The sequence below is a fragment of the Bombina bombina genome, chromosome 4, assembly GCF_027579735.1.
Source record: "Bombina bombina isolate aBomBom1 chromosome 4, aBomBom1.pri, whole genome shotgun sequence".
NCBI lineage: Eukaryota > Metazoa > Chordata > Amphibia > Anura > Bombinatoridae > Bombina > Bombina bombina.
Window position 1 is genome coordinate 943,364,245 of NC_069502.1, and position 17,390 is coordinate 943,381,634.

Sequence of the window (17,390 nt, forward strand, 5' to 3'; positions counted from 1 at the left end):
ATAACCGATAATAATAATAATAATAATAATATTCATCATGTTGATAAATACCCTTCAAACCCTGACGTCCCAGGCAAGTTTGGTCCAGTCCAAAATATGCTCCTGCAGTTAATGTTTGAAAATAAAGGGCTAGATTATAATTGGCACCCTAACTGTAATTTGCAAGCTTTTTTGCGCTCAATGGAAATAGCGCACATACAAGTTGAAAGTAAATGCATTCGCTTGTGCGCAATCAAATTTAACGTGTGTCGTGTTAGTGCAACTTCAGAGCTCACGTATAGATTAGGGGAAGAAAAAAGTTGCATAAAATACAACAAATACATGTAAAACTACAGTTAAAGTCATATAAAAACTAATACAAATTGTTTAAAAAATGTTTTCTAGAAAAAAAGCTATGAGAGAGAGATGCCTTCAATATTCTTTTATGTGAAGAGCATTGGAATGTGAAATATTCATATTTTTGTCGGGTTTAGCTCTCTTGAATAAATTTGGTTGGGTTAGTGCACAAGCATGCTAGTTTTTGGCAGTTTTCTACTAGAAAACACGTTAACTCGGTTGCGATATTTGAATTTAAACTTTTGGCGCATCAGATTTTTGCTTGCATGCTAATTTGTTCATTTTAACTAGAAATAAGAGCGCAACCTGCTAGTTTAAGCACGGGCAGGAAGGCAAAGTAGAGCTCCACTCATAATCTAGCCCAAAATAGGTATACTGGCATTTACACATTTCTGTTTTTAGTCGAGGTTTGATTGTAATACAATAAAAGTGATCGCATAACAGTGGCATAAATCTACACCTAAAACAAAGTAAAGATTGGCATAAGATCAAGCACCATTACTGTGTACAGAGTTCCCAACTGTCTGACATTTTGTATGACTGTCACAGGTTGGAGCCATGTACTGCTGCCCCTACTGCCGCTTTCCATAGTCTATGTCCAGTTCATATAAAAAAATCTGGGACTGTTTTAGCCTCCCCAAAAATACCCAAGCCACACCCTCAAGACATACAACCACACCCTCAAGACATACAACCACACCCTCAAGACATACAACCACACCCTCAAGACATACAGCCACACCTTCGAGACATACAGCCACACCCTCAAGACATACAGCCACACAATCGAGACAAACAGCCACACCTTCAAGACATACAGCCACACCCTCGAGACATACAGCCACACCCTCGAGACATACAGCCACACCCTCGAGACATACAGCCACACCTTCAAGACATACAGCCACACCCTCAAGACATACAGCCAAACCCTCGAAACATACAGCCACACCCTCAAGACATACAGCCACACCTTCAAGACATACAGCCACACCCTCAAGACATACAGCCACACCCTCGAAACATACAGCCACACCCTCAAGACATACAGCCACACCTTTGAAACATACACACCCTGTACAGCCCAAACAGTGCCCTGGGAGTATTCAATCCCACCTTTTATAAATTCTTGAGGACAGTCACAGAGCATCCACAGATTCTGACTGGTGCCTATACAATATGCATTTGCTTATGTGACATTGCGCACTGATCAGTGGTTTCCTTACTTCAAGTCTCTGATTGGCATCAGTTTTATGCAAAAGGTGATGATCTTAGAGTTAAACTTAAATCAGCATAGCCCAAATGCTTTCCAAGACAAGGAGGTGTGGGGGCTTGTGTCAAGGGAGGGGCCAGTCAGAGTTTGGCCTGCTGTGGGCCGAGATGGGCAGTCCCTAAAATCTAGGACATTTGCCCTGTCCAGAGAAAGACAGCAGGCAAATCTCGCAACCCGTGAAAATCTTGCAGGATCCAGATGGTGGAAGGTCTGAATTTGGTTATTTCTGTTACATACATCTCAAACTTTTGCATGCTCTAGTCTAAAAAAATGTAAGCACTGTGGTGCTCAACAAAGCGACACTGGCTTTTCCCCAAGCACCCAGCAAGGTCAAAGTAATGAATCAGAAAGTTTTTGCTTAATATATAATATAAGCTGACATTTAATTGTACATATGTACTTTGTGAAAATAGCACTGAAAACTATTCCCTGGAGCCTTAAAGGGACACTGAACCCAAATTTTTTCTTTTGTGATTCAGATAGAGCATGCCATTTTAAACAACTTTCTATTTTACTCCTATTATCATTTTTTCTTCGTTCTCTTGCTTTCTTTATTTGAAAAAGAAGGCATTTAAACTATTTTTTGGGTTCAGAACCATGGAAAGCACTTATTTATTGGTAGGTGAATTTACCCACCAATCGGCAAGAACAACACAGTGTGTTCACCAAAAATGGGCCGGCATCTAAACTTACATTCTTCATTTCAAATAAAGATACCAAGAGAATGAAAAGAATTTGATAATAGGAGTAAATTAGAAAGTTGCTTAAAATTGTATGCTCTATCTGAATCATGATGGAAAAAATTGGGTTCAGTGTCCCTTTAAGTAAACCTGTTAATTAATTCTGAAATATTAAAAGTTATTTAACGTTGCAGTTTTTATTATAAGGGGCTGTATTCATATTCTTTATTTAGCTTGTTTTACGTATTTGTATATATTTTTTTACCATGAATTAGTGTAGATCAGCTCATGTACTCAGCTTTCCGGAATTTTGCAGCTCTTTACAAATGAATGATGATAATATTATTATTAGTATTATTATTATTATTATTATTATTATTATTATTATTAATTATAATAATAATAATCATCATCATCATCAAAATAATCTAGCCAATACAATAGCATATTTTTCAGATATTTTGTTTGAACAATCTAAATAATACCAACCACAGGCTTTCACATGAGCTTTAAATGTACCTAGCAAGTTGAATCCCTGGTGGTTCAACTGTACAGCCTTAACTAATCAATAATGATTGACTGTAAAATGACACATAATTAAAGGACAACAGTTTCCATTAGAACTACAGCAGTGCACACTATAAAGTGATTAATTGAATACTTTCCTACAAAAGACATACCACATAAAGCTTTGAAATGGAAAAAAAAAATGTTTTTCATTACAAAGCTCGGTATAAGATTACTACTTAACTTGAGAACCTTTGAAGAACTAGCCATGGGTTGGCAAATGAGAAATTGCTTTGAGGTGAACTCTATTAAGGGTTTTATAAGTTTATATTGCACATGTGAATAATTTATTTGATAGAAAAAATTCAATCTCTTATTGAACACAAGACCACAGAGCAGGTGAAGAAAAACAAATGAATGTTTAATGTGTTAATAACAATACTAGGTGACTTGGTTCATTACAGTTAAACATTACCAGTTTAATTTTTTGTCAGCTGTCTGACATCAACTGTCTGTCAGATCTCATTGTTAACAGAGAGCATTATTCACCATTTGTTTAATACAAAGAATGTCAGAAAATGACCAAAAGGGCATATTTTCTGCTCTATGAAAACCCAGTTTGCATTTGTTTCTACAATGAAACATAGTAAAACTGGCAAATGTCTAATCGATATTTATGTTAATACACTTGTTGTCAACTATAGCAACATACAACTCTCATCCAACATAGGGCTAGGTTATGAGTGGAGCGCAAATTAGTGCTCCAGCTTGAGTGATAACATAGCTAGATGGAGGCATTTTGCATGTCGGATTGCGTTTATAATACAAGATGAAAGTAAAAAGTTAGCGCACAAGTGAAACCCGACTTGTGCTAAAAATTTATTGCGACCACATTAACTTCTTCTCCCCGTAGGAGATGCAAACTTTAAAAAACTTAACACCTATACTCACGCACTAACCCAACAGGAGTTATTAATACTTCACATTCCAATATTCTTCACATACATAATAATGTTCTTATTATTGTAAATACATATTTATATCTATCTATCAATCTATCTATCTATCTATCTATCTATCTATCTATCTATCTATCTATCTATCTATCTATCTGTATATATACCTATAGATCTAATCATATAGATATATAGGTAGAGATATGTATTTTACATGAACAATATCAGATATTTAGATAAATATATATTTATATTGAATAAAAAAAGAACATTATTTTCTATGTGAAGAACATAGGAATGTAAAAATTTTCACACCGCATTTCCGGTTAGCGCACATGAAAACTTAGCAATCTTAAGGTGGGTTATTGACATATTAAATATTGAATATTAAAAAAATTATAATAATTGTATTAAAATGTATTAAACGTACTGTAAAAATATAGATATATTATATGCATTATTTAGAATATTTTAAAGTATGTTTAATATATATATTTATTAATATATTATATAATAATATTTAATAAATAATCCTTAAGATTAATAAGCTGTGCATTGCTGTGAGCTTGCCTACTCTTGTATTGGCTCTGAACTGGCTGTGCACTTGCGCAGAGTTTGGAAGGCAGTGGAAAGCAGCAGAGACAGAGGTGGCCTTGGGATATTTAGTAGATGTCAAGCAGAGATTTAAAGGGACAGTAAACACCTTGCGATTTGCATATAAATTCTTTAGTTATGCATAATGAAACTACTTTGCAATTTATTTCATTATTTATTTTGCACCCTTTCATGTAGTTTAGATCTGAAAAAAAGTCTTATAGTTAGGAGGTGTTTACTGTCCCTTTAAATGGCAGTAAGGTTCTGCTTTAAAAAGCTGTAGTTTAAATGTTAAATTGGATTGGGAAATGTATTTTACTTTAGCTTCTATGAAAGACAGCTAAAAACAACAAGCTATTTTACCTGGCCTAGTATATATATAAAAAATCCATAAAAAGACCACATATCAGTAACCCTTTCACTTGAAGGACCATTAAATACAGTAAAATAAAAGTAAGACAGTGTATAGCAATTGTACATTTACTTACATTTTACAGAACCTGTATCATCATCACGCCTTGATTATTGATATGATATATCATTAAAGGGACACTGAACCCAATTTTTTTCTTTCGTGATTCAGATAGAGCATGCAATTTTAAGCAACATTCTAATTTACTCCTGTTATAAAATGTTCATTCTCTTGATATCTTTATTTGAAAAGCAAGACTGTAAGTTGGTGAACAAACTGGGCTGTTCTTGCTGATTGGTGGATAAATTCACTCACCAATAAATAAGTGCTGTCCAGGGTCCTGAATAAAAAAATTGGCTGGCTCCTTAGCTTAGATGCCTTCTTTTTCAAATAAAGATAGCAAGAGAGCGAAGAAAAATTGATAATAGGAGTAAATTAGAAAGTTGCTTAAAATTGCATGCTCTATCTGAATAAAAAAATTGGGTTCAGTGTCCTTTTAACTGAGAAGAGAAGGGGAAGATATTTTTAATTTTATGACTATGACATGTCTGACTGATTTTGTATGGCATAAAATATTTAATTTCTCAAATGTTCTATCAGGCTTTTAAAAAAGTGAATATAGTAAAGAATTCTTTTTTTTTTTTTGTATATAAAGTATGAGTGTTTAAACTACTAAAACATTCTGTTTGTAGATCCATTTTGAAATTAGATTTTGAAAATCTCTGGAACTCTGAAATTTTAATGTGCCTAGGCAGGCAGTTGTTAAGCTTAGTCAACCTATTTAGTTTAATTCAGAATTCAATTCTACATCATCTATAGAACATTAAGGGCCAGATTACGAGTTGAGCACAAAATATCGCTTATGCTAAAGTGATATTTGCGCTCAACTGAGTTATACCAGCACACTTCGGATTGCACAGAAGCATTGTGCTCATGAGAGCGCGCTTCCATAGGCAACAATGGGAGCCTCATTCTGATTCCGGCACAGAACCTAAGCACAGCAAGGGGGTAAGTCATGCAGTGATAGCCAGCAATTTGAAATATATATGTATATGAATATATACTATACATATATATTTAAGTGTTAATATGTGTATATATACACATATTAACACATACATATATGTATATAAGCATATACATATATATTTACAGGGAACACACTCAAATTAGATGCAAAGTTGATCCGCCGTAGTTTAAAAAGCGTCAAATGTTGAAATGTGTGACCTAATATACGCTCCTGCGATATCAATCTGGCGCAGATCAATGCCTGTGTTATTCGAGCGGAATACTGATCATCCGCCGTCACGTTCAACTCTATTTGACTATCTTGCCAATTTAAAAAACATTCAACAGGTACGCTCGCGTCTATTCCGACACTGCGTACCTATCGTTCAAACCGCCACCCTTGAGGCTGTGAATGCCATAGAAATCAATGGGAGGCTGAAAACACAGAAAGGTTATGTTTGATGCTGCAAGACAATGAAGCATATTTGATAATAAAAGTAAATTAGGGAGATGTTATCCTGCTTATGGATTATGTTACATCTTTGTCTCTCATTACAAAGCAAGGGGACAATATTATTGTTCCAAATTTGGTGCAAAGTATTGCTCCAAATTTGGTGCACTAGTAGATATAGGGATAAAAATGAAATAAATACATTACATAACATAGCCAACTTCCTTTTTTTGTATAAATCTATTTGCACCATGTTTAACACATGTAATACAATTCCCACTCTCCACTTCACACTAAATTTGATGCTACACTTTTCGCAGCAGATTTAACGCAAAACTCAAACTCCTAAACAACCCACAAACTGGTAAAGTTTTCCACAACTTCTTATTGTTAAATGCATAATCACATGATTCATGAAATCAGCCAATCTGATTGAAATATACATTTTCTACAGTCACCAGCGAATCCAATTGCTCTATACTTGAGTCACTGAACACTCATCAGAACTTGTAAGTGCCATTTGTTACATTGTGTATTATACTTTGAAAGTATGTATATGTGAAATTAGTATTAAAGATAAACACTGATGATGACATTAGGCCACACAGTGTAATATTTCTGACAATGATTTTAATAATCAAATGATGTTTGTTTCAATATAATCTTAAACTGACAGCTTAAAGGGATAGTCGACCTAACATATGTCATCTTAAATGCCAGCCCATTTTTTAACACCTGTGTAGGGGTGGTGTTTTAAACTAGACTGCAATCAGGAAGGGTTACACAGGTACAGAGAGAAAACTGTCCCAGCTTTTAAAATATCCATTGATTGCAAATAAATACATATGATACACTGATTACATGTTATATTCGCAATTATTCTTGCTCATAATAATTATATATTTACACTATATACATATAGTGGTATAAAAAAACACAGAGATATGAAAGACAACATTGTTTAGAACAAAAAAAGGAATTTATGGACTTTTAAATATGTTTGCAAAAATGTCTTTCTTTGAGATATTATGGTTTGTTATTCTTATTCAAGCTATTTCTTGGACATTAACAGATGAAAAATAAAAGATTAGCTTTAGAGAAATGTGCTTATATTTAAGTTAGGGGGTGTTAGGGTTAGGGTTAGACTTAGGTTTAGGGGTTAATAAATTTAATATAGTGGCGGCGACCTTAGGGGTTAACAGGTAGTTTATGGGTGTTAGTGTACATTTAAGCACTTTAGTTATGAGTTTTATGCTACGGTGTTGTAGTGTAAAACTCATAACTACTGACTTTAAAATGCGTTAGGGATCTTGGAGGTAGAGGGTGTACCGCTCACTTTTTGGCCTCCCAGGACAGACTCATAATACCGGCGCTATGTAAGTCCCATAGAACAAAAGACTTTACGAAGTTTGCGTAAGTCTGTTTGCGTTAAGGCAAAAAAAGTGTGCAGTGCCCCTAAACCTGCAAGACTCATAATAGCAGCAGTAGTGAAAAAGCAGCGTTAGGACCTGTTAACACTGCTTTTTCAGTTTACCGTAAAACTCGTAATCTATCCGTATGTGTCTAATGTTCTTTTAGTACTATTCTCCTACGGTTGTCGCCGTTATTTACCCACTTTTTAGGTAGAGACTATTTAGCCCAGTAAAAACTTTATCTTCTCAGATAAATTTATTTTTTTCCTTTATTACTGATAAGTTTAGGGCATTTTTTTTCTGTAGACACCTATGGTTCCAGTCATAATGTTACAGACCTCAAATTGCTATTTCTGCTTACTTACAAAGACCAATATATATATATATATATATATATATATATATATAGAGAGAGAGAGAGAGAGAGAGAGAGAGAGAGAGAGAGATGCATATTTATCATCAGTTGGAAAACTCTGAAACAAAATTACCTCATGATGCATATGTAATAGTTATCTATGTGATCTTACCTGGAACTGATGTTCCAAGAGCAACAAACACAACGGCAGTAACTGAATCCTTCAATCCAATGGTGCAGCCAAAATGTGAAGCTAAGTCCCCAATAAAAGCTGTCAGGAGGCCAATCATGGAGATAGACACAATGAAGCAGGCCCAACCATTCCAATACTCTGTCGGAGGAACAAAAGCAAATAGAACCTTCCAGAAAACAGTCAGAAAGTGCATCACATAATCAAAGCAAGATGGCAGTTTTTCTTCTCCACACTCATCGTCATCATCATCTTCGCCTGTGAAACATAAAAAAAAAAGATTAAAAATGTGAATAAAACATTGTAACCTTTACAAATCATAATAGATGTCATTACTATATTTCTCACTTTAATGTTAAAAATACATATTGCTAAGGACTTTATTTTGCTGTTTCATTCAAATTAGTTTGTAATATTTATATCAAGAGAGTTCTGATATAACCCAACAATTATGTGAATAATACAGGTAAAAATACCCAAATCTGGAATTCCAAAATTCAAACATATTCTGAAATCCCAACTTTTTAATTCAACTTTTTTTTTAAAATACAATTATTAGAAATTACTATTTTTCCAAGTCTGTATGTCACAATCTTTTCTGCCTGTGTCATTGTTCTTTGTTTTTTTTGTGTTCTAAAATGCAAATAATAGTCTATATTTTTTTAAAACAGCAGCTATTACAGTACTGTACTATCTTTCTGATGGTACTCTACAAAAGTTTTGTAAAAATGAAATAAAACTACCTATAGGTTGTATGTATAAGCTGTATTAAATGTAAATATTGCCTAAATGACTTAAGATATTCTTGTTTACACTTGGGGGACGATTTATCAAAGTGTGAACGGACATGATCCGCTGTACTGATCATGTCCGCCGCACATCGATAAATGCCGACAGCATACGCTGTCTGCATTTATCATTGCACAAGAAATGCTTGTACAATGCCGCTAGCAGGGGGTGTCAATCAACCCGAACGTATGCGATTGGGTGGTTTGCTGCCCGCCGCCTCAAAGGTGGCGGATGAGTTAAAGAGCAGCGGCCTTAAAGGGACACTGAACCCAATTTTTTTCTTTCATGATTCAGATAGAGCATGCAATTTTAAGCAACGTTCTAATTTACTCCTATTATCAAATTTTCTTCATTCTCTTGGTATCTTTATTTGAAAAGCAAGAATGTAGGTTTAGATGCCGGCCCATTTTTGGTGAACAACCTGGGTTGTTCTTGCTGATTGGTGGATTAATTTAACTGACCAATAAACAAGCGCTGTCCAGAGTTCTGAACCAAATAATAGCTTAGATGTCTTCTATTTCAAATAAAGATAGCAAGAGAACGAGAAAAAAAATGATAATAGGAGTAAATTAGAAAGTTGCTTAAAATTGCATGCTCTATCTGAATCACGAAAGAAAAAAATTTGGGTTCAGTGTCCTTTTAAGACCGCTGCTTCTTAACTCCTGTTTTTCGCGTGCACGGAAACAGCTGCATACAGCTCCATACAGAGCTTGAAAAATCGGCCCCCGTGTCCCATTTTACAGATGCAAATATACAAATATTCCCAAATCCAAACTATTCTGAAATTCAAACCGTTACCTGTCCCAAGCAATTTGTATACGAGGGGATTTCTACCTGTAATTGAATCTAGTTATTACCTCTGTAGACCTGCTAATGTGTTATGTTTTGTTTAAATGTTATGACAAGTTCAAATGTCTGTATTGAAAACTTTTTACTAGAGGTTTTTTTGGTTTAAGTGTAGACTTCAAATAGATATTTAAAGTATTTGGAAATGCCAACATAGTATAAATACATTTGAAAAATGGTAACCCTGCAAGTGTGTGAATGATGCTTGAATCTAGTTAGTACTTCTGTAGAGCTAATAATTATTATTTTTTTGTTCAAATCTTATCAAATTGAAAAAAATCTTAATAGATCACAAGTTTTTGATTTGAAGAATAACCTTTAAAGTATTTGGGAATACCAAAATCAATGCACTTTAGTGTTTAGTGTATTTTGTAAAACCTTTACTACATTAAAAAAAAAACTAGAATATATATTTATTCTTGTGTAATCCAAGATGTATTAAAATAAATAAAATTAAAAATAAACAGACAAAATTGCTGGCGTTCCATGCTTCTTAAACGGACATTTAACACCTTGAGCTTTAATATAAAAGTTTTAGTTATGCATAGTAAAACTGCAGTATACTTTCATTACATATTTCACCTCCTTTTAATGTAACATATCTTTGGAAATTGTGACTTTTCTAGATCTCAGTATTGAAAAAGCACACTGCAGATTTCTGAAGGTCACACCTGCTATGTATAGGTCCTTAGTTGGCTTTAAAGGAACAGTAAACACCTTGAGATTTGTATATAAAATGTTTAGTTATGCATAATGAAACAACTTTGCAATATATTTTAATTATTTATTTTGCTTTCTTTTCATGTAATTTAGCTCTGAAAATTGAGCAATTTTTAATTCTAAGAGCTTGAAATGCACCCAGCTGACTTCTCAAGGCTATAACCCTGCTACATATCTGTGCCTAATGACTTTATAAGATAACAACTGCAAAATAATACATTTTATACTAACTTTATGACAGTTGCTACTAGATATGTGCAAATCCAGATTTTAGTGTGATGATAATTCACAAGATTAGATCAGACTACGAAAAGAACAGAAAAGCACAGGCGGCCACCTACTTCCGCATTCAAATCCCCACAAAGGATCCAAATGCACATATCTAGTTGCTAGTTTTTTGTCTGTGGACAAAAGTCCAGATTGGCTCCTCCAAATAAGGCAAATGGTGGGTGGAGTTTGGCAATTGAAACATAATTGCAGTAAAAAGGATGTCAAAGTGATGGTAAGTTCTAGCATTTCAAAAACGCTAGAATTTACCATCGTTAAAAATAAAGGTGACCTTCATTTATCAGTTTTAAAAAAAAAAAGATAAATAAAGTACCTTCAGTGCTAATCAGTTTTTTCAATGAGGTGATGTTTCTACCTCTTAGCCAATAGCTGTGCTTGCCCTTTGGCATTATGACATAGACTAGCACGACTATTGGCTAAGAGGTGGAAAAACCACCTCATTGAGCTGTGCCATGTGTGCCTGGAGGCGCTTAGGTTAACATTGAAGCCGCGGCTAAAAAAAAGGTACCTATTCAGCAGTTTTTTTTAAAACTCATGAATGAAGGTCGCTTTTATTTTTAGTGATGGCAAATCCTAGCGTTTTTGAAATTTGTTTTGAAAACTTGGCTGATTTTTACTGTTTAAAAAGATAGATAATCCCTTTATTACCCATTCCCCAGTTTTGCACAACCAACACGGTTATATTAATGTACTTTTTACCTCTATGATTACCTTGTATCCAAGCCTCTGCAGACTGCCCCCTTATTTCAGTTCTTTTGACAGACACACATGAACTAGTGCTATCTAGCTGTGAAAAACTGTCAAAATGCACTCAGATGAGAGGCAGCCTTCAAGGGCTTCGAAATTAGCATATGAGCTTCCCTAGGTTTAGCTTTCAACAAAGAATACCAAGAGAACAAAGCAAATTTGATGATAAAATTGGAAAGTTGGAAAGTTGTTTAAAATGGCATGCCCTATCTAAATCCTGAACGTTTAATTTTGACTAGACTGTCCCTTTAAGCAGAACTGGAAAGCAATTCACTTACACTAACATTATGACTGTGGCTAGCCTAGCTGACTCAAGCCTGGACTGGCTCCCTCAAATAAGGCGAGGAGATTAAAAAAACAACTGCCGCAAACAAGATGTTAATTTGTTTTAAAAATATTTAGACTTGGCTGATATGTGTTTCTACAGCAAGAAAACTGTCTTGTATTTACAAGTTTACTGCCCCTTTAAAATTGGTCTTGCATTGGACAAAACATTTCGTACTCTAACGTCCTCTTCTTTCAAAGGAAAATCTTGTGGTATATAATTACATTCCTATCATGGCGTTTTCGCTTTACTTTCCAGCCATCTCTCAAAAACTCACAACATTCATTAGAACAGCTTGTCTTAATTTCAATTAAAGTGCATTATAACATTGTTGAACACTTTTCCTAAGTTGATTTTATATCTTGGCTTTTAACAATAATCTTGTGTATTTGAAATTAATTTTTTTTAATTTGACATTTCATCAACAGCGCACCACAAATAAAAATAATACTTGGCTGCCGTCCAATTTGCTTCACAAATTATGAAAGCATTGATTTCTTTAAATATTCACTTGTGTGATTACTCTGCAGGCTGAGTTATTGATTAGATACTAGTGCTATGACTTTGAAATATTCACTGATGGTAATTTAAAGAATAATTTACTTTGTAAAACAAAACGAAAAACCTACAAACAAATTGATGTTCTCCCACATTACACGGATAATCAATTTTATTAGATTTATTAAATATTTAAAATGCTGACTCTATTTATGTTCTAAATTGCTTAAACTTGGCAAAAGATGCAATATCAAAAATAAATCACAAACTTCCAGGTTGTAAGTCAAAGGTCCTTATTATATTGCCTAATAAAATACTTTTTTCTTCTTCCAGTACACTCATTAAAGCCAATGGCATTTTGTTAGTGAGAAGACATATCAGTGGTAAGCGTTTCACATGGTTTTATTGTGTTGGTTGACCTAGGATTCCCTTAAAGGGACAGTAAACACCTTATATTTACAAGACATTTCTATTGGTTTGCTATAAATAGGCATATCGGCCAAGGCTTAAAAGGATATTAAATAGTCTGTTTCATTGTTCTATTTAAAAAAAAGCACTACGCAGTAATATATACTTATAGAAATCATTTCAATATGTATTCTTCATCTGTTTAAAAGGATTTATTTCATTTGTGCAGTGTCTATTACTTCATATCACAGCCCTACAAGGAGGCTGTGGTCTCTATAGGAAGCTTATCTAGCCTGATGTTATAACGTTTTCAAGAGTTGGTTTAGTATTAGGTAAATAGACTAGATAAACAGGGAGTCAGATTTGCTCCTACTCAGAACTGGCAGAATGAAACTTAAGTTTCAAAAATGCTCCGCTCTTATCTCACTGAGGCTAATTTTGCTAGAAAACAAGTAAGTTGTTTGTTGTTGTTTTTTACACAATTTGTTTATATTTATAAATACTTTTATTTAACATATTTGTTTTTATCAAAGGAACACTGTTTAATAGCCCTTTAACATTTTTTAAACCAGTTAACATCCATTTTCTTGCAGTTATTTTTTCAATAGCCAAACTCCACCAACCATTTGCCTTATTTGGAGGAGCTAATCTGGGCTTTAGTCCACAGACAACAAGGCTAGTTATAGATAACTTATGGTCATACAATTTGTATAAAGTGAAAAGTTTTGCAGTTGTTATCTGATAAAGCCAATTAGGGAAAGATATGTAGAAGAGTTAGCCTTGAGATGTCAACAGGATGTAGTCAAAGTTCTTAGCAATTTTGAAATTGATCAATTTTCAGAGCTAAATTATATGAAAAGGGGGCAATTAAATAATAATGAAATTATATTGTAAAGTTGTCTCATTAAATATAAAAAACTAAACATATTTTTTAGAAAAATCACAAGTTGTTTACTCTCCCTTTAATTTTAACATTTATTTAATGTTGTCTATAGTCTCAAAGCAACACTAAGAATTATATTTTAGCATGCATGATCACTTACTGTATCTGTGGGGAAAGTGGGGTGTAAAAAATCAGATTTCATATTGAAATAACAGAAAAAGCTGCCAAAATAAATAAAGTACATTGGAAAATGTTTAACTGTGTAAAATTAAACTTTTTTAGGGGGAGTTAAATGTTAAGTTCAATGACCCAACCTGTGAATTTAGGTGACAAATTGGCTAAAATGATAAATTAAAAGAAAGACATGGTCTTGTAAAATATGTGGAAAACTACTCTCTGATCACTTTTATTAATTATATTTGCTCATTTATGGAAGTATATTCATTTAACTTAAATTAACTATATATCTAAACATCTCTAAAATATATCATTTGAGGGATCATATAAGCAAACTGGTCTGTAAAGTCCGGCATGTTTAAATGCAAATATCACCTTATGCTTACTCCCTCCTTTTCATGTTCTTTCTTTCTACTTTTTTTAAGGGAAATTTGAGGCGTAAAACCCAATTGGCCGCTAGCAGGGGGTGTCAATCAACCCGATCGTATGAGATTTGGCGGATTGATGTCCGCAGCCTCAGAGGCGGTGGACCAGTTAAGGAGCAGCGGTCTTAAGACTGCTGCTTCTTAACTGCTGTTTCCGGCGAGTCTGATAAATTGGCCCCTTTATATTAACCCATCAAATTCATCTGCTTGTTTGTATAGGTGAAACTCGAAAAATTAGGATATTGTGCAAAAGTTCAATTCTTTCACTAATGCAACTTAAAAGGTGAAACTAATATATGAGATAGACTCATTACATGCAAAGCAAGATAGTTCAAGCCGTGATTTGTCCTAATTGTGATGAGTATGGCTTACAGCTCATGAAAACCCCAAATCCACAATCTCAGAAAATTAGAATATTGTGAAAAGGTGCAATATTCTAGGCTCAACGGGTCCCACTCTAATCAGCTAATTAAGCCATAACACCTGCAAAGGGTTCCTGAGCCTTTAAATGGTCTCTCAGTCTGGTTCAGTAGGAATAACAATCATGGGAAAGACTGCTGATCTAACAGTTGTGCAGAAAACCATTATTGACACCCTCCATAAGGAGGGAAAGCCTCAAAAGGTAATTGCAAAAGAAGTTGGATGTTCCCAAAGTGCTCTATCAAAGCACATTAATAGAAAGTTATGTGGAAGGGAAAAGTGTGGAAGAAAAAGGTGCACAAGCAGCAGGGATGACCACAGCCTGGAGAGGATTGTCAGGAAAAGGCCATTCAAAAGTGTTGGGGACTTTCACAAGGAGTGGACTGAGGCTGGAGTCAGTGCATCAAGAGCCACCACACACAGACGGATCCTGGACATGGGCTTCAAATGTCGTATTCCTCTTGTCAAGCCACTCCTGAACAACAAACAACGTCAGAAGCGTCTTACCTGGGCTAAAGAAAAACAGACCTGGTCTGTTGCTCAGTGGACCAAAGTCCTCTTTTCTGATGAGAGCAAATTTTGCATCTCATTTGGAAACCAAGGACCCAGAGTATGGAGGAAGAATGGAGAGGCACACACTGCAAGATGCTTAAAGTCCAGTGTGAAGTTTCCACATTCTGTGTTGATTTGGGGAGCCATGTCATCTGCTGGTGTTGGTCCACTGTGCTTCATTAAGTCCAGGGTCAACGCAGCCGTCTCCAGGAGATTTTGGAGCACTTCATGCTTCCTTCCGCAGACGAGCTCTATGGGGATGCTGACTTCATTTTCCAGCAGGACTTGGCACCTGCCCACACTGCCAAAAGCACCAAAACCTGGTTCAATGACCATGGGATTACTGTGCTTGATTGGCCAGCAAACTCGCCTGACCTGAACCCCATAGACAATCTATGGGGCATTGCCAAGAGAAAGATGAGAGACATGAGAACGAACAATGCAGAAGAGCTGAAGGCCACTATTGAAGCATCCTGGTCTTCCATAACACCTCAGCAGTGCCACAGGCTGATAGCTTTTATGCCACACCGCATTGAGGCAGTAATTGCTACAAAAGGGGCTCAAACCAAGTACTGAGTACATACAGTATGCATGCTTATACTTTTCAGAGGTCCGATATTGTTCTATGTACAATCCTTGTTTTATTGATTGCATGTAATATTCTAATTTTCTGAGATTGTGGATTTGGGGTTTTCATGAGCTGTAAACCATAATCATAACAATTATGACAAATCACAGCTTGAACTATCTTGCTTTGCATGTAATGAGTCTATCTCATATATTAGTTTCACCTTTTAAGTTGCATTAGTGAAATAAATGATCTTTTGCACAATATTCTAATTTTTCGAGTTTCACCTGTATATCGTGCATGGCTTGGAGGGTTTAAAGGGACAGTCTACACCAGAATTTTTGTTGTTTTAAAAGATAGATAATCCCTTAATTACCAATTCCCCAGTTTTGCATAACCAACACAGTTATAATTATACACGTTTTACCTCTGTAATTACCTTGTATCTAAGCCTCAGCAGACTGCACCCTTATTTCAGTTTTTTTGACAGACTTGCATTTTAGCCAATCAGAGCTGACTCCATGGTAAATTCACGTGCATGAGCTCAATGTTAAATGTAAAATATGCTTTTTGGGATCTTTAGGTAGTGTGAGACAAAGCACCAATTTATTTTAAACAAAAGCAAGAGTTGTTTATGCCACTTTGATAAAACAACTCCTTAGTTTTGGGAAATATATATATGAGATAAAAATGACATAAAATGCCCAAAACGTGGGGGTGACAGATTACTCAGTACCCTGAGCAATTCAATAGCTAAATGGTGGATTACCCATACTCTGTTTATGCAGATTCATCTACTGTAAATATTTGAATTTGTATTACATATAATTAAATGCTGAGCAATTACAGAATTTGAAGGAGCCCTGGTTAAGAGTTTTAGTTTTAAAACATATTTTCATTTTATACACACTTGATTATGTAAAGCAATATGCAAGCGCAACACGTACTCCTACTCTATTCACATCTCGAGTAGACAGTTTTACACTTGTTAATGTTCCAGCTCAGAGATCAATGCTGTGATTTAGAAGCTTTTGTTATTAAAGAGCACAGGATTTAGTCAAAGATCACAGCCTTTACCCAAAGCTTTTGACAATATTGCATCAATGTGACTCAGTTCAACTTTTTTCTCTGTGACTGTCCATTACTTGATGTACTTTTATCAATAAAAAGAAAAAAGAATTAAGTTCACAATCAGTGCAGTAGAAACAAAAACAAAAATCATAACATTTAAAGAATATACTGTTTAGTAGATCATAAAATGCAGTGTTGCAAAATAAATCTCTCAAAAAGCAATCCGTTTAGGGAATGATTAATTTGGCTTGTGCTGGATTGAAAGGGAGGATGTATATGGGCTTTGCGGATAAGCTGTCATAATCAGGATTGAAAGACATCTGGCAACATCTGCACTGAGAGTCACAATTAAGTTAATCACAAAAAGACATGGAGTATCATAAAATGAAAAATTGCTAGCAGCGCAGCCCGTGTGACCTCAAAATAGTCTCTGCAGATTTAGCAACACTGAATGCAATGTGCCATAAAAAAATGCACCGGGACAGTGCTCAACAGCATT

At 34.8% G+C, this 17,390-nt stretch overlaps 1 protein-coding gene across 1 annotated transcript in view; it reads right to left on the reverse strand.

Moving 5' to 3' along the window:
- SLC8A1 (solute carrier family 8 member A1) overlaps window positions 1-17,390 on the reverse strand; it is a 480,484-nt gene that overhangs the window by 34,847 nt on the left and 428,247 nt on the right. Inside the window, exon 10 of the mRNA XM_053711941.1 lies at window positions 8,157-8,432. Within this exon, the coding sequence (XP_053567916.1) occupies window positions 8,157-8,432 (276 nt within the window). The remainder of the gene's footprint in view (window positions 1-8,156; window positions 8,433-17,390) is intronic.